Genomic DNA, 23,182 nt, shown 5'->3' on the forward strand with positions numbered 1-23,182 from the left:
TGCATTTCAGTCAGAACTTTGACTGCATTGAGGGTTTTGAGGATTTTGGAAGTCAGGGCAGGACTTGCAGCATTGCAAATTGTGCTCTAGTCTTCATGAACTGTGGCCTACATAGAAAGTGAAAGCAATGAAGTATATTCAGTTATGATAGAAGTGGTTCATGAGAGTAATGAGGGATAGTTTTCAAAGTTATTGTTCCAAGAACTCAGTTCTCAAATGTCATTGTCATTAATTATTTATGAAACTGTATATCAAAATGCAAGTTACATGTCACAAATACTAATGTCTTTAGGGTAATTAAAAATGCTGGGAAAGCAGACAACACTGTCAATAAAATGATTTATGAGAGAATACAGTAGCACCGACTTTACTATGAGGAGTAATGTAATCAGATATACAGATTTTTTATAACTGCAGTCCCATGTACAGTAATATGTGTTATTTCCAATATGAAGAAATATTAATCCACTATGTAAGGAAGCCCACTAACTTCATTTTTTTATGTTTGTTTAGGTGGGTGCTGCAGTGAATACCTGGCAACAACTATGTTTATTGATGAGGATGACAACCTCTTCGATAATTTCAATGGTGGAACATGTGTTGACCCAATGAAAACGCTGCATTGCCCACTCACTGATAACAGCCCCCATATAGATCAATGGAAGAGGCAAGTATGGGGATAAATAGTTGGATCTTCCTCAAGGATGTTAGACCCACATTTCTTCATTGTCTTCCTTCACAGAATGGTTTGCTAATTGACAGTACTGCTGCCTAGCACGTGTGGAGGATAGTGAAAGAGGCGGGTTTTAACTGCCTTAATATCCAAAACATGAACCAGAATCCGCATGAGAACACACTTGATTCAGTTCATTCATACTGTAGTTTAAACAATAACCCAACTGTGGGACAGTTTGTAGATGCCCTGAAGTAACTTATTTCAAAATGTTCAGGTTATCTGCTTCAGCATAAAACACCGAGAAGCAGAATCAGTATCAGGATTCACAGTGTATTTTGTAATTAGGTTTATTATCAATTTCTTGAATAGGATTTTTTTGTTAATAGTATTTACATATTTTATTCAGCTGTTTTATTATTTTGGGTATATTATTCAGCTTTTCATTATTATGGGTATATTCCTTTAGTAAAAATGAAGTAAAAGTAAAGTAAACATATCCCTGTAACAGGCTGTGGGGGCTCATAGGGTTGTGAGATGTCGAGGTTCCCACATTTTCTAGACAGTCGGCTGATAGATGGCAGCAAGGTTGTCAGCCCTACACACCGGCTGCTCTTTACCCCCAAGAATATTATTTTGGCCATATTTTTCACTAAGTAGCAAATTTATAAAAAGAAATGCTCATATACATAGGTAGGCTGAAAAGTAATGGACACATGCTTGTAGAGCGCGAACGAAATGACCTTCAGAAGCACGCCAGGTGGCATGTGGAAGTAACATTCCCCCTTAATACGCGTGCGCAGGTTTGAGGTCGTTGCGTTCATCCAGTGTATTTCGAGAAGTGGAAGTATGGAGACGTGTTCTAGTGCTATGTCAACACGAGTTAAACAGGGTGCTGTTATCAAATTTTTAACTGCTGAAAAAGTGACTCCTACTGAGATTCATCGTCGTTTAAAGGCTGTTTATGGTGACGATGCTGTTGATAGGTCTACTGTAAATCGATGGGTAATAAAATTTCGTGGTTGTGAGCCTGGAAAAGCCATAATTGTTGATGAAACACGCAGCGGACGTCCGATCACTGCCACAGATGATAATCATCGCAAACTCGTCGACGATTTGATTCAAAATGACCGGCGAATCACTCAAAAGCGTATCACAAACCATATTGGAATATCCAAGGAATGTGTCGGCTTCATTATTGAACAATTGGGATACCGTAAAATCTGTGCACGATGGGTACCATGCCGTCTCACAGGCGAGAACAAACAGCGTCGATTGGAATGCTGCGAGCAACTTTTGCAGCGCTACCGTGATGAAGGAGACGACTTTCTTTTGAATATTGTGACGGACGAGTCATGGGTCCATCGTTATGACCCGGAAGAGAAAAGACAGAGCGCTGAATATCGACATCTGTCTTCTCCTCAGGCGAAAAAGTTCAAAACACAACCATCCGCCAAAAAACTTCTTTTGACTGTGTTTTAGAATGCTCGCCGAGTTTATGTGACCGATTTTCTGGAACGAGGGGCAATGGTAAATTCTTCTCAGTACATACAGACTCTAAAACACCTCCGGCGTCAAGTTTGTTGTGTTAGAGGCAGCCTGGCGCCAATAATCTTGCAACATGACAACGCTCGTCCACACACCTCGCGCGCAACTTAAGAGGCTCTGCGAAACCTGAAGTTTGAACGGATTCCACACCCTCCTTATTCCCCCGATCTTGCGCCTTGCGATTTTTATTTTCTTCCTCTACTCAAGACAGACCTCAAGGGTAATCATTACACCTCGGACGATGAGGTGAAGGCAGCTGTCAAGTCCTGGATTCGAGAAAAGTCGGAAGAATTTTTCAGTGACGGAATGAAAAACTTGTTACATGTTGGGAGAAATATGTTAGCCTTAACAGTGACTATGTTGAAAAATAAATATATGCTTTTGAAACTTAAGAATTGTACTTTAATGTACTTTTTGCCCGATCTTGCTATTTGTTTTTGTTCGCTTTCTACAAGCATGTGTGCATTACTTTTCAGCCTACCTGTGTATGTGAGATTTTCATGATTCATTGCATTCCTTCAGTTATTTTATTATACTGGCCATATTATTCTGTTCAGTCTTGAACTTGTGAACATGCATATATTTCAGATTTTCAAAATTCATTATATTCCTTCAGTTATTTTGTAATATTGGCTATATTCGTCTGTTCAGTATTAAATTTGTGAACATGTATATATTTAAGATTTTCAAGATTCATTATTTTTCTTCAGTTATTATTTTGGGCATATTATTCTCCTCAGTATTGAACTTGGAAACATGATCATGAAACAGGATCATGAAGTTTGTCATAGTTCTGCATAATTTTGTTGCTTTTTATATATTATTAAGTGCAATCTTAAATCTTGTAAGCAAGAGTGCATTTCAGATTCTCGAGTTTTATCACTCTACAGAAATTAATAATAAATGGGAACCTCAGTATTACTGCTTGCTGTACATGATTTATAATATATTGTCACATGTCTGGGGTTCCGTGACAAATTATTGTGGGATTCTTAGGTTTGATCTTTGGCTTTATAGCGTGTTACTACCACATTTATACTCGGTTACAGTAATTCACACATTCAACTACTTCTGAATACCCAGTCCCTCACTGTTTTTTGTGTCTTGCATCTCTGGTCTTTTGGACTCTCCTCTCACTTCTGTACCTTCAGTTCTGACTCTGAATTTCACTTTTGAGCTCATGGCTTCAATTCTGACTTTTGTGTTCTGTTACAAATGCATTCTCTTTCATAACTGCTTGGCTTATCAACTAGGGAACACCGAATGAAACTGTTAATCCCTCTGTTGTTGTGAAAATGTCACCTCTGTTGTGCAGGAAACGTGACTACCGTGTTGTTGTCTCGCAATGGATGTCCACTGTAACTCAGATATTCCAACGTTTACGTGGCATGCCTCAATAGTAATGTAAACAAAAAATATGTTCTATGTAGCTTTTAAATGTAAAGTGCGAGCAGAGTTATTCTGATGGAAACAGAATTTGCTTTCAAGTTTACCCACCTTCAGCTTTCTTAAACAGAAGTGTTCTATGTATGTTACAGGTCGCAGTGTCCATTGCAGTTAGTAAGGGGGTGTTGGATTGATGTAAATGAAATTTTTTTGGCTTCAAGGCACTTGTGAGAAGCTTTCTCCTGATGGGTATAAGTGAAGTAATATTAAACTCAGCCCCCTCCTAAAAATGGAGTAGGAATCTCTGCAATACAAGACAGGTTGCAAAATTATTTATTGCTGTTCTTGTGAAATAGTTGTCCTGGTGGAGTGGAGGGGGGCAGTATGTGTAATCCAGTGCTGTGATAGCATGCCTTCTTACACATCATGCTCTTGGTGCTGGCAGCAGCCATTTTGTATCAGTGGACATACATCTGCATAGAGATGGCAGTTGTGCCTTTGTAACGTCATGGCAGCCATGTTGTCCATCAATAATACTGTGTTGTTGGGGCTGGTCAGAAGTGATCACTCTGTAGTTCAGACATGAAGTTCTGTGACTGTTTACTGTGGGGTTACCTTGAGGAAAAACTGCAAAGAGATCAGTCTCAGTAATGAAATTCAGGGTTTTGATTCTTTAAATCTGTCATGAAGTTGCGGAGCATATGTGTCGTTGAGGGGTCATGAACTTGGCTGTCAGTGTTACGAAAGTTTGCGAGACAGAATTATCATCATATTGAGTGTGTAATTCATGTGGGGTAAATCAGAATGAATTTTTCTTCGTGCCCACCGCGTATATGTACACAAGTTGAGATCATTGTGTGGGACACTCTATGTTGGTCGCTTTTGTAGCAAAATGCAAGATGACCATCAGTTAATGTTATTATGGTAAAACCTGTCTTAAACGGAATCTCAAGGGACCAGAAAAAATTTCTGCTGAAGCCAGGTTTCCATTTAATCAAGGTATACTATAATAACTAAACCAGGACATAAACGTATTTGAGACAAAACAAAAAAAACATGCTCATTAATTTATTCACACTGTAATCATTGAACACATGCAAACATTACACTGAACAAGAAAAAATTGCAGTACTCACTTTTTATAATCTTACCAGAACTCCGGCAGAGTTTTTTGCATGCAGTTTACTCTCTTGGCTGCCTGACTTTCCACAAACACTTTAGCTTGAGAAATTAGAGTAAGCATGTCTGAATCATTCCATTGCATGGCAAACTCCTGCAGTACATTTAAACTGCTGGCAGCATCCTGATAAGTCTTCACTCTACACTTTTCTTCTTCTATCACAATGTCATTTTCCTCTTCTTCCTCTTCCTCCTCCTCCTCCTCCTCTCTTTCTTTTCAATTTTCTCTAAAATTCTCAACTAATACATCGACATCAATTGTGTCTGTTTCTGTTTGCACGTCTTTGTCTGTGTTGATGTAGTCCTCAGCATTGCAGTTACTGAAAGCAGCTTCATTCATGCAATGTTGTAAGTCCTTCTGGTCATTCTCATTTTTTACACTAGGAGTAACTTCTACCGTAGAAAATCCTGCCTTTTCAAAACACTTTGTCACAGTTTCTGGTAACAACTTCTTTACTGCTTGACTTATCCAAATAACCACATCTAGAACCGAGACAGTTCTTGCAAGTTCAGAGGCGGATGATGTAGAATCTATATTGACAAGCAAATATTGCATTAATAATTTACGATAGTGGACCTTAACATTCCGAATGATGCCCTGAGCCATTGGTTTAGAAACACTAGTGGTGTTTGGAGGGAACCAAGCAAGTTGCACATTGGAAAGTTCGATATGGGTGTGGCATGTTGCGTTTTCCAAGAAAAACAAAACATGCTGGTTTTGCATTTTCATTCTACCATTCAAGGCTGTTAACCATTCCTCCATGATCTGTGATGTCATCCATGCCTTTTTGTTGGAGCTCCACTCAATGGGAAGTTTCTGTATGTCCATGTTTCGGAAGCATCATGGCTTTGCTGCCTTGCCAATGACTAAGGTTTTCTCCGTTTCACCCGACATAAAACCACATAGAAAAACAGTCAATCTTTCTTTGCACAGTTTTCCTCCCAAACATTTTTCACCTTTCAGACATAGCGATTTATTCGGAAGCACGTGGAAGAACAGTCCAGTCTCATCACCGTTCGCTATGTTTTCAGGTTCATATCCCTCGATTATGGATGGCAATTTAGCTTCCCATTCCTCAATGGTCTCACTATTTATATCACTCGATTCACCACAAAGTTCATTAAAAACTATCCGATGTCTTTTGCGAAAACTCTCCAACCATCTGTTAGATGATTTTAATTCAGTCTTCCCCAGTTTTTCAGTGGATTTTTTGGCATATTCCTGTACCATAGGACCCAACAACCGGTGATTTTTCACCCTCACGCTGACAAACCACTCCCACACTATTTCATTAATGTCTTCATTTGCAGTTTTCTTAAGTTCTCTTTTTATTTTTCAATTAGCACAAGTTTCCCACCGATTCAAAAATTTCCATTTTCTTCTTTAGAATCTCATGCACTTGAGTTTTTTCCGACGTTAAACGTCTTCATGATCTGCATAACAGACAATTTATCTCGCTCACTCGCATGAATCACTTTTAATCTTGTGTTAAGATCAAGCACAACTCTTGTCTTTGTAGTCATGATGACAACTGCTAGACTAAAGTAAAACTGTAGGCCTAGAGCCCTTACTGAATACAATTTCCAGAAGGGGAAAACAATTCTCCCGAATCTCAGTGCAGGTAGTGCAGTACTGTTAGAAGCTTATTTTAAAGAGTTAGGGAAAACAAAATTCTGTAGAGTGTATAGGATGCCTAAAATTATTCTAAACGATGCATTCCGGAAGACTGGAAATTTTCTGTATAAAGGCTTATTTTGATTTCTGTTGTCCGCGTTAGACAGTTTCCATTTAATCCAGGTTATTTAACATCTTTTTCAGCCCCACAGTCAAGGGACCTGAAAATATTTCCATTTAAGACAGATTTCCGTTTAATAGGGGGTCCGTTTAAGACAGGTTTTACTGTACTTGGTAAGCAATGCATGCCCCTTGTTAATGCATGGGCTGATCTGTAGTAGCCATTGTTTAGTTTGTAGAACTTACAGAAATATTGCACCTGCTGAAGAAACAGAAGAGGGCACATCTTTGGTACATGTTGACAGTTCGCAGTCTATGATATAGAAGTCCCCACCACTGCTCTTCCCTTATCTATACAACTGCCAGGCCAGTATGCAAAGCTCAAAATTTATAAGATGATTGCCAAGGAAATGTAAAAGCAACAACAGTTTTGCAACTAACTTACTGAATACTCTAACACAAAACAATAGTCACAACCACAAGAAACAGCTGCCAGCAGAATGTTTCTTCTGTTTTGTGTTTCCATTGTTCAGAAGCCTCTTGCTGGACCAAAATCATTGTACACAAATTGAATTCATGCGGACGTCTGCCAAGAAACAGCATAAGTTATTGCCAGGGGAAATATTGAGTTCAGCGAAAAGTTAGAGGTCACATATGATTATAAATACAAATATGAAAATTAGCATGGCATGAATAATACAAATTGCAGTAAGTGGTTAGAAGAATGATGTATACATTCTCAGCCTTACATCTGAATGAACTGACCCTGACAATATATCATGTATTTATCGTAGGATCTATTGAAGAAAATAGGAACCATAACATTTAATACAGAAGATATTCTACTGTAGGTGCAAAATAACACTAACTTAGTTGATTTGTGCATGACTAAAGGAAATTGTTAGAAATTGTGATATAAAATAAATCACAGCCTGTTTTCACAATTGAGAGAATTTTGAAATGAAAATGATTGTGATTTTAAGCCACTCAGACTCATATGGAACTTAGTAAAACAAAGTAGCTACAAAAACTGTCAGCACCTTTTTTTTCCTGTTGGCATGGTGAAGGTCCAGAGATTCAGTAAAATCATTGAGGAAGACTCTTGGTTTGAAGGATTTTGATGAATGTAGGTATAAGAGGTAGTTACAAATTTGTCCATCAACAGCAGCACTTGTATTGTAGCCAGTAAAAACGAAGGTACAACAGGCATGATGAATGGAGAAGCCATTGGTAATGTACATATGTGACAAAAATTTCTAAGTGATGCTTATTATCATAAATGCATGGAGTCTATATTGCTGGAATGTTTTATTTTTCCAGAAGTAAATTACTGTTTTCAGTACATGAGTAACAAATGTAAGTGCTGTTGCAGTTCCATTATATGTAAGGTTTGCTGTACAGTACTTACTTTCTACTCTATTTCACTTCGGTACAGAATATCAGCTGTCAGACGTACTTCTGATCAATATGTTAACATGAAGAGAGAACTGATATCATTATCTGCCTCTGGTTTGGAGTATAATGACTACAAAACCTTTGATTGAGAAAAGCCATGTGTTGCATTACATTACTTATACAGCAGTTATTTAATGACATGTGAAAGAAAACTTAATGACATGCTTCCCACTCTCATTACTGAAATGAGACATAAAATTTCAATGTAATGTAATGACAGCTCTCAGAACAGCACATTTTCATAAGTGAATGGAATTCCTCTTCAATAGCTGAGGATCATGTAGTATAGTATTATAGATGCCATGTTTAATATATTTCATGTTTTAATAGTTTTGCTGAAACCAAGATTTTAAATAAAGTTTGTAGTTATCAGTTAAGTATCATTTGCAAATTTTTCATAATGTAAGTCATTTGTAACCCACATACAATCATAAGGAAAGAAAGTAGGTTTGTGAGATCACTGTGCTGGGTGTTTTTCTTTCTTTTTAACCAGGTGACTGATCTTCATAGAACTTGGTATGATAGTTATGTCATTGTGTGCCACCTTGTTTCTTATGTTGTAAAAGTACACTGCATGCACCTCTCTCTCTCTCTCACACACACACAGAGAGAGAGAGAGAGAGAGAGAGGAAACATACTTCAGAATTCAGAATTGAATCATGAAAAATGTTACAATGCCGCATAAGGTGCAGCAGTTTCACCAAAGCAATTTTAGCGCACGTGATGGCTGTGTGGGCTGAAAAATGTTGTGTAAATATAAAGATTGAGAGTTTTAATTAAAAATTTAATTTTGAATTAAAATTTCTAGTATAAGTTGTGGAAAATCTAATAAACGAAATTTAAATTGAAATATTTACAAAGTCAGAAGTACGTATCAGTTTATATTTAGGGGTATGAGTGGTGTTCAGTTTTCACCTGTCCTTCCAGATAAATATCGGCAAATGCACCAAATTTGTCTCCCACTTGTAATTTTCATAGTGACCTGTCATTAATGTCCATAATGTCTGCAATTAATTAACCAACAAATTAATTTATGAATAATCGTTATAAACAGATAATTGTATTTTAGCTGTAAACCATTTCTCTTTTGAAAGATCAAAATTATATAAGTGCTCTGTAGATGGGATATCTCATTAAAAGAAATTTAAATTGCAGATTACCTGGGTCTTCTCATTCTTTGAACATCATGCTTATTTAAAGTGTGGGAAAATGACATATGGAAAATAAGGTTATGTATCTTACACTGAAATTGATTATAAATTATTTCGCTTGATGATACGCTTTATGAGTCTTACAAGATCACTTAAGGTGAACGTCATGACTTGCATTTAAACCAGAGTGTATCCACTTGGATAAAACTGTGATACTTGAAATTTCTGCTTACTGGTCATACTATAACGTTTGGCACTTACCGTCAGCTGCTAAAAATCTGGAAGTTTATGCGGTCATAGTGGAGTTTAGTAGGATTCTTATTACGGTACCAGATATTTCTGGTCTTTATAGGAAACACAGCACTTTAAACTTAGAATCCAGAATTAAGATGGAGCTACTGACACCAAGAATGATTGAATTTCTCGGTGTAGAGGAACATCGTGGATCGAAGGAATTGCTGGAGTACAATCTTCGCACACTTCGTATTTTGGGCCTCTGGAAATGGGATGTACCTCAGTGGAGACTTCATCGAGCATTTGCATTTTTAACTATTATATCACTGATTTTGTTTGAAGTAACACAAATTTGTGACGCATATATCTACCTTACTGACCTTGAACACTTAGCAAAAATAGCTTTGTCGACCATATTCGGCGGTCTTGTTGCATTTAAGAATTCTTACTTGCTTCTTAGAATTGATTATGCCTCTGAACTTATTAATCAGTTACAGAACAAATTTTTCAGAAATGAGGAGCTGTCTGTGTCACAACAGACAGTAATCTTGAACAGATATGCAGCAAGAGCAAAACTGTATACTATCATAAGAAGAAATGTGGCGCTTCTTCTAGTTACATTTTGGCTTTTATATCCAATTAAAGAAATGTTGGCAGAGTATGCAGAAGAGTTGGATGCTCCAGATGACAGGGATGATGTGAAATCTAGCAGCAATAAAACCCTCACACTGCAGTTGCCATTCGTTGCATACTTACCCTATGATACAGAAAACAACTTACTTTATTTCATTCTGACATACCTCTATCAGGCATTTTGTGGACTTTCTGTCTTCATAGAATTGCCTGCTTGGGATATGCTATTCGTTTCTGTATTTATTCATACTTCTGGGCATTTCAAAGCACTGCAGCATAGTTTGATACATTTGCGTGAATATGCTACAAAAGCACTGGAAGTGGATAAGAATCAATTTCAAGTTCATGGAACCATTCAGTTGTCAGAACAGATTGGGATTGATGGTAACAGTATGTGAACAAAATCATCCATTTCATTCATTTTTGTTTTATTCTGTAGAACAAAATACTTGTACATTGATATAGGACATATCTGTCTATATTATTATTGAAATACATTAATGATTATGGAATAAATTTATTAGAAATGTAGCTTATTCTGTACATCTGCTTATCAGTAACCAATATCACAGAATTCTTTACTGAGATGATCTTCTATTTAATAATAGTATCTCTTAATAAGTAAGTTCTTCAGTTCCTTTTCAAACTACTTGTTATGTATCTGTTTTATGTTGTTAGGCAATTTGTTGTGGAAGTTACACCCTACTACTGATGGCTTACTGTTATAAAGTTCTAAATTGTGTATATAGCTGTGTTAGTCAACATTTAGAGGAACATGATGAAGGTAAATGCTTGTTTTAGAGTAAATAAATGGTGATTTTGAACGCTACTGAAATCATGGACACAAACCAAGGATTATAAATCCACCATTAATGGTAAATAGTATGTAGATACAGTGGAACCTCGCTTAACGAGCATAATTCGTTCCAGAATCTTACTCATAATGGGAAACACTCGTTAAGCGAAACAATTTTTCCCATATAAATTAAAGTAAGATATGATAATGCGTTCCATGCCGAAAAAATACTAAAAAAATTTTATGTATAACCTTATTCAAAGAAAATTATATATACATTGTTAAGGAGCGTGAATCATCTTCATCTTTTCTTCTATGCAGAATGAACCAACCTGGAATGGGAATTCGATTTGCAGAAATAAAAAAAAATCAAAATAGTTAGTTTATTATTTATGATACATTCTAATTCTTTTTTACTAGAAAGCTGTCTAGAGACATTTGTTTTTGCTGACGCTTCAAAATTTGGTGAAAATGTGACACAGCATTATCATTAAATAAATTTGTAACGCGCATAGCCACTGCCTTATTAGGGTGATGCTTCTCAATGTACGCTGCAACAGTTTCCCATGCTTTCAGCATTTCCCTTATTGCGCCAGAAGATTGTTGCTTTGCTGTTTACATAAAATTTTTGATATTTCTATTATTTATCACTAAACCATCTTTAACATGTTTATTTTCAGTGGATTAGTTACCAAACCGAGCGTCAAATCCATATTTTAAATGGTCACTGTATTATTATATATTTAAAGAAGAACTGCACATATGTAGAAAATGCAATTGGGAAATTACATTGAGATCACTGCTGTTGTGAGGTTGCTAAGAGGACATTTACAACAATACAGATGTATACTCCAGTGGTATAAAAATTTTCTCTAAGTACATTCTTTGTTATTTTATTGTAGGTACAAATATGTTATTACAAAACTAGTGAAACTTAACTAACAGCTCAAAATGGATTATTCAGGGTCATCAAGAAGAGACACAGACAGTGATAACATTAATCTCCCATTGAATTGTTTGAGTTTGGTTCGTTACACTATCAATCACAAAGTTAATAGAAGTCCGTCGAGTGTAACAATTTGTAGGTCACTTTTTATTATTATTTCTGCCTTACATGTTTCGGTTTGACACAACCATCATCAGAGGCACTTGCTATAATTATGGAAACACTGTCGCTGTTTTTTGATGTTCACAATTATGTTTGTCGTGTGGACGCTGCTACGATATGTTGACGTGTAAAAGCACAAAACATGCTAAGATAGTTGAGTACACTCTCAAATTCTCACTTTTCATCCGAACCTATCCGAAGGCACTACACAGCACACAGCACACAGGAACACATCAAACCATAAGCCATACAACCTCAAGCTGACGTCTCCCATCTTCGGGATGAATTAACAAGGAGGAGTTCAGCATTTATATCAAATATTTTAACATTTTAGCATTTTAACTTAAAAAATAGGTTCGGATGAAAAGTGAGAATTTGAGAATGTACTCAACTATCTTAGCATGTTTTGTGCTTTTACACGTCAACATATCGTAGCAGCGTCCACACGACAAACATAATTGTGAACATCAAGAAACAGCGACAGTGTTTCCATAATTATAGCAAGTGCCTCTGATGATGGTTGTGTCAAACCGAAACATGTAAGGCAGAAATAATAATAAAAAGTGACCTACAAATTGTTACACTCGACGGACTTTCTATTAACTTTGTGAATCTCCCATTCTTTATAATGAATGTACAGTACATATGCAGGCTGAGAACTATAGAGTTGGTGGACAAGTTTGTGCACAACAACAGGTGCTTTGCTGATAGACTGCTGCCCAGTTCTTAAATGGTGTTTGTGAAAAACCTCATTGCTAGAAGTGCTGTCATTCTGCATTCCCATGCTGAGACTCTTTGTATGTAAAAAAAAACAAACTGTTTTCTTGCCTTTCTAGACTATACAGGTTTAAAGTTGTATAGATACATCTGTAACAGTTTTAGCATTGAGCTGAGTTTCTGAATTGTCACATTAGAATAGCAGAGAGGTACAATAATTTTTTGGAAGTTTGTAATGGAACACCAGTTCCATGTCCATGCAGTTTGTCTTTGATCAGAGTAAGGTGATTTTATATTGTCATGTTAACTGAGTGGAGTGGGGTATTATGTTACATGCCAGCTTGTGTGCACCTCTCATTTACCAAAGGTTCCAAACCTGCCCCCTCTACAGGCCTCTCTGAGAAATACCAATTGCATAGTCCACTCATGAATGCACAGGCCCATTCTGGAAATATCATGTGTATAAAAGAGTGACAGCCTCAACTGAGATAGTCCTGAATTCAGTCCTAGTGAGTGTGGATGGGTATCAAAGTAGGTGTGGAATATTGCATGCAGTGAATCACAAATAAATTTGTTACTAGATGCAAGGAGAGGAGAGTGCACTGAAATAGTGGTGGGCATAGACAAGCCAACAGCAAGATCATAAGTGGCTACTGCCAGTGATATAGCTGTTCCAAAACAAGCTCAATCTTAGAGTATCTTTCTTTTCTGCAACACCGTTCCCATTATAATATAGATTTTTTCCATTGTTACTCTTCCTCGCACTATAGAACAGAGTATTTTCAGGGACATTTACTCTATAGTGAATGCTTTTTAAAAGTACTGTTGTACAAGGGTCTCCACTTCATGCATCTATAATCTCATCATAACAAAATATTGGAAAACGTTCAAACTGCAGGTTTCTAGAAGCTCTTTCGAACTTTTTTTTTTTTTCCGTGAATGGAATGATAGATGATGACAGAATGTTTGTTGGGAAATCCATTTACCCTCAGGATTAATACTCCCTGCATCCATTGCATAGTGTGCATAATCTCATCCAGCACCATTATAATTTTATTATGTAAAGAGAACATTTCTTAATATGGTAATTAATTTAATGAATATATTGAAACTCAGCTTTAGTAGAACTGTGTCATCTGGAAAGCTGTGTAATACTCTTCCTTGCCCGTGGAGGTGCAGCAAGTCAAAGATGGTTCAGAATGGAAGAATAAATTCTGCCAACCATGGCACAATAAGTAGTACTCCCTGATCAGTTAGAAGAACAGCTAAAAATTATGTATATGACTGCAGAGCTGAGTGTCCATCCATATGCTAACCAGGAAGTTGTATCTACAGCCTCTTTATCATTTATGTAATCCTTTCGCAATTTTTCTATTTAAACTTGCCCCATCTTGCCTCCCCAAATTGTATAACTTCAAAATTAACGATGTTAATTGTATTAATTCTACAGGTAAAGGAAGTGAAAATGACACGATGGCAGTACAGGCTATGTTAATGGAGCAGGAGCTAGAAGAGAAGATGCAGTACTTACTGAATAATTGCATCCAGTATCATCAAGCCATTCTGAGGTGAGGCTTGCCTGACACTAAAAAGGGACAGTTGCTGTTATGGCAGTAGCGTCACCGCATATAGCAAGACGGTTCAGACTGCAAGTCAAGTACATAACACTAACATGTTATACGGGTCTCTTAGCTTTCTGCTAATGTGGTAGATTTGCTCTTAGAATTATCTTTTCCATGAAACCAAAAAGTTCTGAAAACAGTTGTTTATCAGTTTGAGTTGTAATCCAACTTACATTGTTCTTGAAATTTATACTTTGAATATACCACTAGTTAAGCACATTGAAAACCGTTTGTCAGTCATTGCCTCTGGGCACTTCGCTGTGTGCACAATATATAGAACTGGCACTTGCCGTTCTTTAACCCTTTGACGTGGTCATTTAAATTCCGCGGCCGCGGCTCCTGCGGTAATATATTCAGCCGGCCATTTAAATTTTGCTCGAAAATTATTTATTCATCATTGTTCTTAAATTCTATGAGATAGGAACATGAAACTTTCACTAAAATGATCTTAAATGGTGGTTTTATAACCTTACCTTATAATATGGGCGCCCTGTATCTCGGCCATGGAAGCAGGTTGTTTAGTATTTCAGCAGTGAATGGTACGCCTTGAAGGATGAAACTTTCACTAAAATGATCTTAAATGATGGTTTTTATAACCTTACCTTATAATATGAGCGCCCTGTATCTCGGTAATGGAGGCAGTTGGTTTAGTAGAAGGAAGGCCTTGAAGCATTCGTATAACCCAACGGTGCCCCACGTTCACCATTCTCCGCTCCAATATTGTGTATTTTTTTTGGCCCTTTTTTTTAACCACACATATGTGCGGCCTTGCCTTCTTACCCGTGAGGGGTATACTTCAAGGAAATGTCTTTCCGTGACCCGTTTAGTTGCCAGGTCAGCTGTAGTAAATTCAACGTTACGAGTTATCATAACAAGGGGTTGTTGCTATGCCTTTGATATTCCATCCATTTTGGCGGCAGGAGATGTCGTAGGGGTGACCACAGAATTCATGAAGTTATTCTAAGAACTGTCTGGTATGTAGTGAACGAAAGTAGAGCTTAGCTGGCTCAAAAAAATATTTATGGTCATCCCTCGAAACGACCACCAAGGTCAGTACGATAAAATGGAGTCAACTGGAGCGATAATGAGCGAAGGAATGAGTTCTTTTCCCTCCCCCACACACATCCGTATCGTCTCAGGGGGTGACCACAGTGTTCTGCCTTAAAATGTGGCGTTTTTCTAAGAAATGGGTGCTATGTACTGTGCGAAAGCAATCGATTTTGCAGGCATAAACTTTTGTACATCCCTCTTCTAAGAATTCCAATTGAATGTGTTAGTGTAGCCAGCTCAGGGCAATATGATATTATAAACACCAGCACATATCACGTCTCTGGTGTTTATAGCTTCAGAGAAAACAAAACACATCATTCATAACAGAAACAGCTCGCAATAGCCACAGGAACGTTGCTGCAAGACAGGCATATGTAACGACGACTTAGCGCTCTTAAACGCGTGTGTCATTAAATACAGTCCTCCTGACAACAGGCCAGTGAAAAATCTAACAATCTACAGCAAAACCATCAATTATTATGGGCGTTATAACATACGTGTGCAGCTGGACGAAACATACACGTCGAACCCCCCCAGACGATTTAAATCCCTGACGAAACATACACGTCGAACCACGGCAACGGGTTAATAATATGCATTACATATCACCACAATGATACAGAAAGGCTAGAGTCAGGATTTTGGGTGTTCATAGTGGTGATGATGATGTAGATTGTGTGTTCTGAGTTATGATACAGTGTAGTGAGATGAGTGGTCACAAACATTCTAGACAAACCTGCTGCTTCCATCTTCAAGTCATAAGTGAAGGAGGTGGCAGGTTCATCTGAAATATTGATAACCACATACCGTACTACACAGTGCCATGATCTAGAATACTCGTACTGCAGTCTAAATGTTCATAGTATACTTGACTAATCATGTTAGTAGATGAGACTACAGTGAGGAAGATTGTTACATATAGCAAGCAGGGCAATGATAACCTGGAAGAGGACTAGAATATTACTAAAACAGGTGTAAAACTTCCTACAGATTGTAAAATATAACTCTACCTTCTATAGGACAAATATGTATGTCAGTCCCACTGCGGAAAAGAAGAAAATTTAATGCCATGCATGTGGAACGCTTGGAAGTAAAAGCCCATAGGACAACAGAGTGTATTTTTAATGTTGGATGAAACATAGGGAGCAGCAATGACGATGCAGAAATTTTGTATTATTTTGAATGAGTCCCGGTGAACCCCAGAAATATCTGGTCTCTCCATTGATTTAAATATAACCACAAAAAAGGCAAAAAGAAAAAAAATGATATTGAAAATATCTACTGTATGTCAAATAAATATGGAACACTGGGGGAGGGGTGTGTGTATTTTGATTGAAATTTCCTTTTTCACCCTGATTTTAGGAAGCGCCTCTAGTCCATTCCCTAAGCTTTAGCCAACCTTCTAATACAGATTTCCACCATTCTACTATACTGACACGTTTGTGACACTGGATACTGGATATACAGGATGTTAGTGCATGGTATTTGTGACTTGTGTCTGGAGTTGGTCACCACTGATGCTCATTCCATTGTAATATATTTCAGCTTTGTGGAGAAGTTGGAAGATTTTCTGAAACCCGTCATGCTAGTACAGCTACTTGGTAGCATGATGGCCTTCTGTGTGATGGGCTTTCAAATGTCAGTGGTGAGTTTCATGATTGTTGCTAAATAAACAAGAGTGACAGTTTTAAGGTGCATCTATCATTAATTTTTATGTTCATTTACTACATATAAAGATTTAGCTAAATTATTAATAGAAATACTGCATTGCATAAGGCTGTGCCATGGGGATGTCAGGGAGAGGCCTGTGTTCAATCCCAGGGATTTCTTGAAGGCAAAGTGCAGTGAGGTATGTTTTCATCAAGTACTTAATTTTTCCCCTGCCAGTCAGCATTCTATCAATGCTCTAGCCTCATTTGTCACTGTCTCTGAAGTGTGTGATAGGTCCACCCAGCTACTGCATCGTCAGAACCATGGCCCTCAGTGAAGTTTTAGTTTAAGTTTTGTAACACAATCATACACAATCATAGAAATTGTTTCTTCTGTTAAGCCGGGTAATGCCGTGAATCGTGCAACAACTTAATGTTATCACATCATCAGAGATGAAATACTGTAGTATGTAGACCTGTTGCTAAGTTATGACTGTAAACAATGCCCTTTGCTAGATAACAGATTCCTAACATGCATCAATGGACTAACTGGGAAGCAGTCTTCTCTACGTGGTACATGCAACAGCAGCATGATACAACAATAGAAGAGCTGTTGGGAGAGATGTTTTACTTGTATGTGTGGTCCTTGCTGAGGTGTTATAAGCAGGACAGTTCTGTAGTGTTTAGTTAGTTGGGAGACAGTCACTGGCCAGTAGGGGTGTGAACACGAAAGCTTAGGAAGCTATGGCATTGGAAGCCGTTACCAGATGAGAACCAGTGAAGATACAGCAGACTTTGTAGTGAATTGTATATAGTGTTAATTAGCAACAGTGCTCTTTGGTTATGTTCTGTGAGAGTTCAGTAAATCCAATTACTGATCCAAACCCCATCTATAGTCACTCAGTCACATGACAACTGGTGTCAGAAGTTGGATTTGATTGAGCTATCGGATTGAATACTGCAATGGTTGATTGTGCTGTCAGCCTTCAAAAATAGAACAAATGACTGAATGTCTGGTAGTCGCCATAGAAAAGATGGAAACAAACCAAGGAATGATGATGGCCAAGTTCGATGCCCATCATGAAAGGATGATGGCCAGGATTGACTCCCAGCTAGACAAAATGGAGGCCATGGTGAATGTCTTCAAAGAAGAATTGACAAAAATGGAGACCATGGATTTGGAAGCCAATTGAGAAAATTCAGAGGCCTAAGCAGAGTAGCAGAACATCCCCAAGGAAGAGGCCGCAGTAAAAACTGTCAAGAGCACTGGAGAACTGATAAGGACTGGCGTCTAGTTGTAGGATGCCACCAACAGCTGAAGAAATTGACCCAGGGTGATGGTGGGTCCTGGCAGAAGTTGGGCACTGCCCGAGGACAGTTGACCCTTCTGCACCGTGCAAGGGTCACAGTCATCAGGCACCAGGCAGTGACAGTGTTGTACAGTGAGCCCCAAAAGGATGAACGTTTGAGAAGAGTCTTTGGGCACATGAGCGCAACAATGGCATAAGGGATAGGCCTAATAGGGCAGCTACATCTAGGAAGCAAGAGGGCATTCAACAGGACTGTCAGGCAGACATTCAGACTGGAGGTCATGAAGTAAAGTAGTTGGAATTTCCATTGGGTTACAGGAAGTGAGTGATCGGACATTGTGGAGGGTTTGGCCCCTCCAAAACGAAAGAAGAGATGACTAGCAGCTTAAGAGCCAGAGATGTAGGAGCATTGACCACTCTCAGAACTTTTGTGCACACCGACCAGAAAGGATCTCTAGATCGAGATTGATGGTGGTACACTTGGCCCAGTTCACACCTCATCAAGGAGCTGAAGAGGACTAGCGACCTTAAGGAAGGAGCAGTGGGAACAGTTGGAAAGTAATCACTGTGAGAACTGAGCCACAGGAAAGGAAGGTGAGGCTGATCACAAACATAATGAGCACAGCCCTCAGAAAAGATGAAATGGTGGTACGCCTGTAGGTTATTCGGGATGAATAGCCTAAAGGAGGGAGCAATGTAGCATATAGACCCTTTGCTAAGTAATGACTCTGTAAACAACGCCCATTGCTAGGCAAAAGATTCTAACATGCACCAGTGGTATAACTGGGAAGCAGTGTTCTCTACATGTAACAGCTGCATGACCCAACAGTAGAAGAGCAGTTGGGAGAGGTGTTTTCTGTGTGGTTCATGCCAAGGTGTTATAAGCAGGACAAGTCTAAGAGTTTAGTTAGTTGTGAGACATTTGCCAGCCAGTAAGGATGTGTACACAGAAGTTGAAAGGATCTGTGGCATTGGAAACCATTATTAGGTAACAACCGATGAAGACACAGAAGACTGAGAAGACTTAGTATGTGCTGTAGTCTGTAGTCACTAATACATGTGACAGCATCTTTCTGGCAAATGATTAAACACCTGTACAATTATGTACCTTGCCTGACCAGATATTCCTTGTATTCGATTCTGTCATATGAAGATGGAACCTGAAACTGATAGTGAACTGTGGTGAATTTGCATGATTGGTTAAGCAGAATGAAATGGTGCTGCAATTTGTTGAACCAATATGGCAACGAAGGGAATAACTTCAGAGAGCTGCCAGCTGAGTCCATCATGACAAGTAAAGAACCAGTTTAGCACACACAAGGAGAAAGAAGGACCTTGAAGCTAACGGCCTACTGTGGTGTGTGTGGATGTACCATCAGTTACAATGGTCTACCCTAGGCTAATACAGGTTGCATGGGTAGGGCATGCTTTGCACAGGGTATGTGAAACAATTTATGTGCTTTATCTAAATGTAGATAGGTTAGAGGCTAACTGAAAGAAAATTATTGTGAAATTGGCAGCTAGATTAGAGCTCTTTAAAAACAAAGTTCCAGACCAAGTACTTACATGTTGGAGTATCTGTTTGGGTGCCCTTTCATATTATGCAGAAAAATTTGTAAGTCTTTTGTTCTGTAGCATGTGAACTTGACAGCGATGAATCTTTCTTTATTGCACTATTTCAAGAAATATTTAATAACTCATATTAATTGAAGGTTCTAAAACCTGACTTTGCCTACATTCATGCAGATTTCAATTTTCTGTTTGTCTTGTAACAAAGTTGGAAAAAAACCATAAATTGATTGTCAGAAACAGTGAAAGAAACCGTTCAAGAAAAATGGAACAAAATCCGTGGCATGGAAGGTGGTACATTAAAACGAAAATTTCACTGATGTTTCAGGTCATTGTTGAGATTCATGTATACAGGAGGGGAAAGACAGTTGATTGTGTGATGACCTGAAACACTTGGGTGTTAGTAACATCATGTGTTACAGGTATGCAAGACTGGTACCATGTGATGCGACAATATTCTTGATATACAACTTAAAGATTATTTTTATTTTTCACTGCAGTTTGCATCACTTTCTGTTTTATATACTGATGGCTTTTGGTGAATACCATACTCTTGACCCTTTAGAGCATATTATTTACTTTTAATACACATAAAAAATAAATGTTTTCTAATTTTTTAACATTCTGAAATCTGTTCCATTGCTAGGACAGTTACAACATAATACAGTGGAATCTCTGTTTAATTTTTCTAGGCGTAAGGTTATTTAATGTTAAGTTTCTGTGACCCCCAGTATCTGAGTGATTAGTACCCTTTTGATAGTATTTTCCTTAATACAGGGCTACTATAAATAATTCATTTGTTTTTAAAACGCTATATTTTCCAAAGCATTACACGTACAAATATGATTGATATATAAAAAGAACCGTAAACTCACCAAGTTTTCTTCACACTCTACAAATGTTCTATGTCTGCCCCTTGGGTCAACTGACATGCGTCCAGGCGGTAGTCGAGCTCGTTCCACACATTTTGTAGCATCATCCTGTCAATGGTCATCACTGCAGCATCGATGCGTTCCCTCAGCTCTGCTAGTGTTCTTGGCAGTGCGGGTATGTAAAGACAATCCTTAATGTACCCCCAAAGGAAGAAGTCACAAGGTGTTAGATCAGGTGATCTGGGGGGCCAAGTGAACAGATCTACGTAATCTTCACCAACACGCCCAATCCAGCGATGCCGAAGTTCACTGTTTAGGTAGCGACGAACATTGATGTTCCAATGAGGGTGTGCCCCGTCTTTTTGGAAGACAAAATCCCCAGAATCAGCAGGCAGTTGTGGAAACAACCATAACTGAATGTGCATTGCACTGCTATAACAGACTAACATCTCGCATATTCCAACAAACAAAAACTCTTTTCTTGCTTTGTTGCCATTTTGTAAAGGTGCTGAACTCGTGCTGCCAACTGGTGCACACAATACAAACTTGGTGAGTTTATGGTTCTTTTTATATATCAATCATATTTGTACGTGTAATGCTATAGCATTTTAAAAACGAATGAATCATTTATAGTATCCCTGTATAATGGTTAGAACCATTTTCTGACAGGGAAAACATAAGGTGGGGATTTCACTGAAAATTTATTTACTGGGACTTTAAGCAGCTTTGTACTTAGAAAAACTCCATGGCCTGTAGTCGCATCTGAAGTATAATGACTGAGTGTTTGCCGCTTTTCGGTGAAGTTAGTATCAACTTTTATGGATAGAGGGTGTCGCATGGTCAGTGTAGAGGATCCCAAAGGGCGTTAATTTCGGTTTTCTAGACCGGAGCTGCTATTTCCTTGAAATAGCTCTTCAGTTATCCTCACGAGGCTGAGTGGACCCCATTTCAGACCCACTGTTTCTCAGAAAATCTGGTAGCTCTGGGAAATGAACCCAGGACCTCTGGATCTGTAGCCAGGAACTCTGACCACTAGACCACAGATGTGGTCATATGTACTAAAATGAAACCAAATTATATTTTTATTCAATTCACATACTAATAATTGTACCAAGAAGGATTGAAGTCTGATGTTCATCTCTGACAATGGAAGGATAGGAATCAAAACCTGAGTTTTCATACATTTGTCTTCTAGTTTTATGGAAGTCACATATAAAGGATGATAAACATTAATGTTTATAATATGTCACATATAAGTGTGTGTATGCTCCTGTGAGAACACATGAAGCTGTACTCAGTTTGATGTATGTCATTGGGGTAAAAGGAAATGATGGCAGAAAATGTTAGGAGGGAAATTTAAATTATAAAAATTTACATTTTGTTAATTAAATTCCAGTTAACATTGCAATTCTTCTGATTATTTTCGGTGGCATAATGGTGTATGTCATATAGTATGTGGCTTTCTTGGGGGGTCGGCTTTGTTTTTTTTTAATTAGCATAATGAAATTAAAATTGGTTGGTTGGTTTCCAGTGGCTGCATTTGGCATGTTATTCCATTTAAAATTAAATAATATTATCATTATAATTTAAAATTGAAGTTCTTCTGTTTATTTGTAAAATGATGTATGATGTATGGAGCCTTCCTGGGGGTCGGAATTGTTCTTTCCAATTTCTTAGTCTAATATTGTGTGGTGATCTTCTGCGTCATCATATATTACGGTTTGAGTGATTATGGTGGAACTATTTTGTGTGTTATATTGTATCTCATATGGAGTGCCCAGTCTTCCTGTTGTTCCTTTTGTGTGGTTCTCTCTGTACCTATATACATTTATGTGATGTAGTGCTTAGATGCAGGGACAGCTTTCCAATTGTTACTGCTTGTCCCAACACTGTTAGAACTAGAAAATATGCTAAAATAATTAGATCTTACTTCATATATGAGGGGGGACCGAAAAATAACCGGAAATGACCTGTTGCGCGCGCATGTTTTGTAGTTACGAGTTGTGCTGCTAGGTGGTGTTAGCTGGGGGTCTCCTGCGACTGTTAGTGAGCTGGCGTCAGTCTGAGTTAAGTGGTTTGTCTGTGGTGCTGTGTTGTGTGTGTTCCTGTTTCAACCCTTTGGCGATTAGTGAGATGGCCGACCAGAAGGAACATAGAGTGTGCGTGAAATTGACGAAGATCGTCGAAAGACCATTGACCAACTTTCTGAGGAAACGAACATCTCATGGAGCACGGTCCAGCGAATTTTAACCGAAGGTTTGCACATGAGACGGGTGTCTGCAAAATTTGTTCCTTGCTTGCTCGGAGATGACCAAAGAGAAAACCACGTGAATGTTTGCCGCGACTTGAATAGTGAAGTGCAGTTTTCCCTAACAGAAAGCAAAATTTCACGCACACTCTTTGTTCCTTTGAACCGTGCAACGGTTCTTCTCCGGGAAGTTCCTTGGAGTCCCCCCCCCCAATCCGCCAGGTTGCGAGCCGCTCCTCTTCTTTCG

At 38.2% G+C, this 23,182-nt stretch overlaps 2 protein-coding genes across 6 annotated transcripts in view; one reads left to right on the forward strand and one right to left on the reverse strand.

Annotated features, from left to right (window-relative positions):
• Positions 1-23,182, forward strand: part of LOC111869533 (odorant receptor 49b) — a 39,625-nt gene that overhangs the window by 6,957 nt on the left and 9,486 nt on the right. For all 5 annotated transcript variants that reach the window (XM_023861138.2, XM_023861141.2, XM_023861139.2 and 2 more), the window contains 3 exons: positions 514-667; positions 14,066-14,183; positions 16,833-16,932. In XM_023861138.2, the coding sequence (XP_023716906.1) occupies positions 14,089-14,183; positions 16,833-16,932 (195 nt within the window). In that variant the 5' untranslated portion in view covers positions 514-667; positions 14,066-14,088. The remainder of the gene's footprint in view (positions 1-513; positions 668-14,065; positions 14,184-16,832; positions 16,933-23,182) is intronic.
• Positions 5,004-5,615, reverse strand: LOC111869525 (tigger transposable element-derived protein 6-like). The gene has a single exon (XM_023861122.1). It carries the CDS (start codon positions 5,613-5,615, stop codon positions 5,004-5,006), a length of 612 nt encoding a protein of 203 aa, XP_023716890.1.

The sequence above is a fragment of the Cryptotermes secundus genome, unplaced genomic scaffold (genome assembly GCF_002891405.2).
Source record: "Cryptotermes secundus unplaced genomic scaffold, Csec_1.0 scaffold139, whole genome shotgun sequence".
Lineage (NCBI taxonomy): Eukaryota > Metazoa > Arthropoda > Insecta > Blattodea > Kalotermitidae > Cryptotermes > Cryptotermes secundus.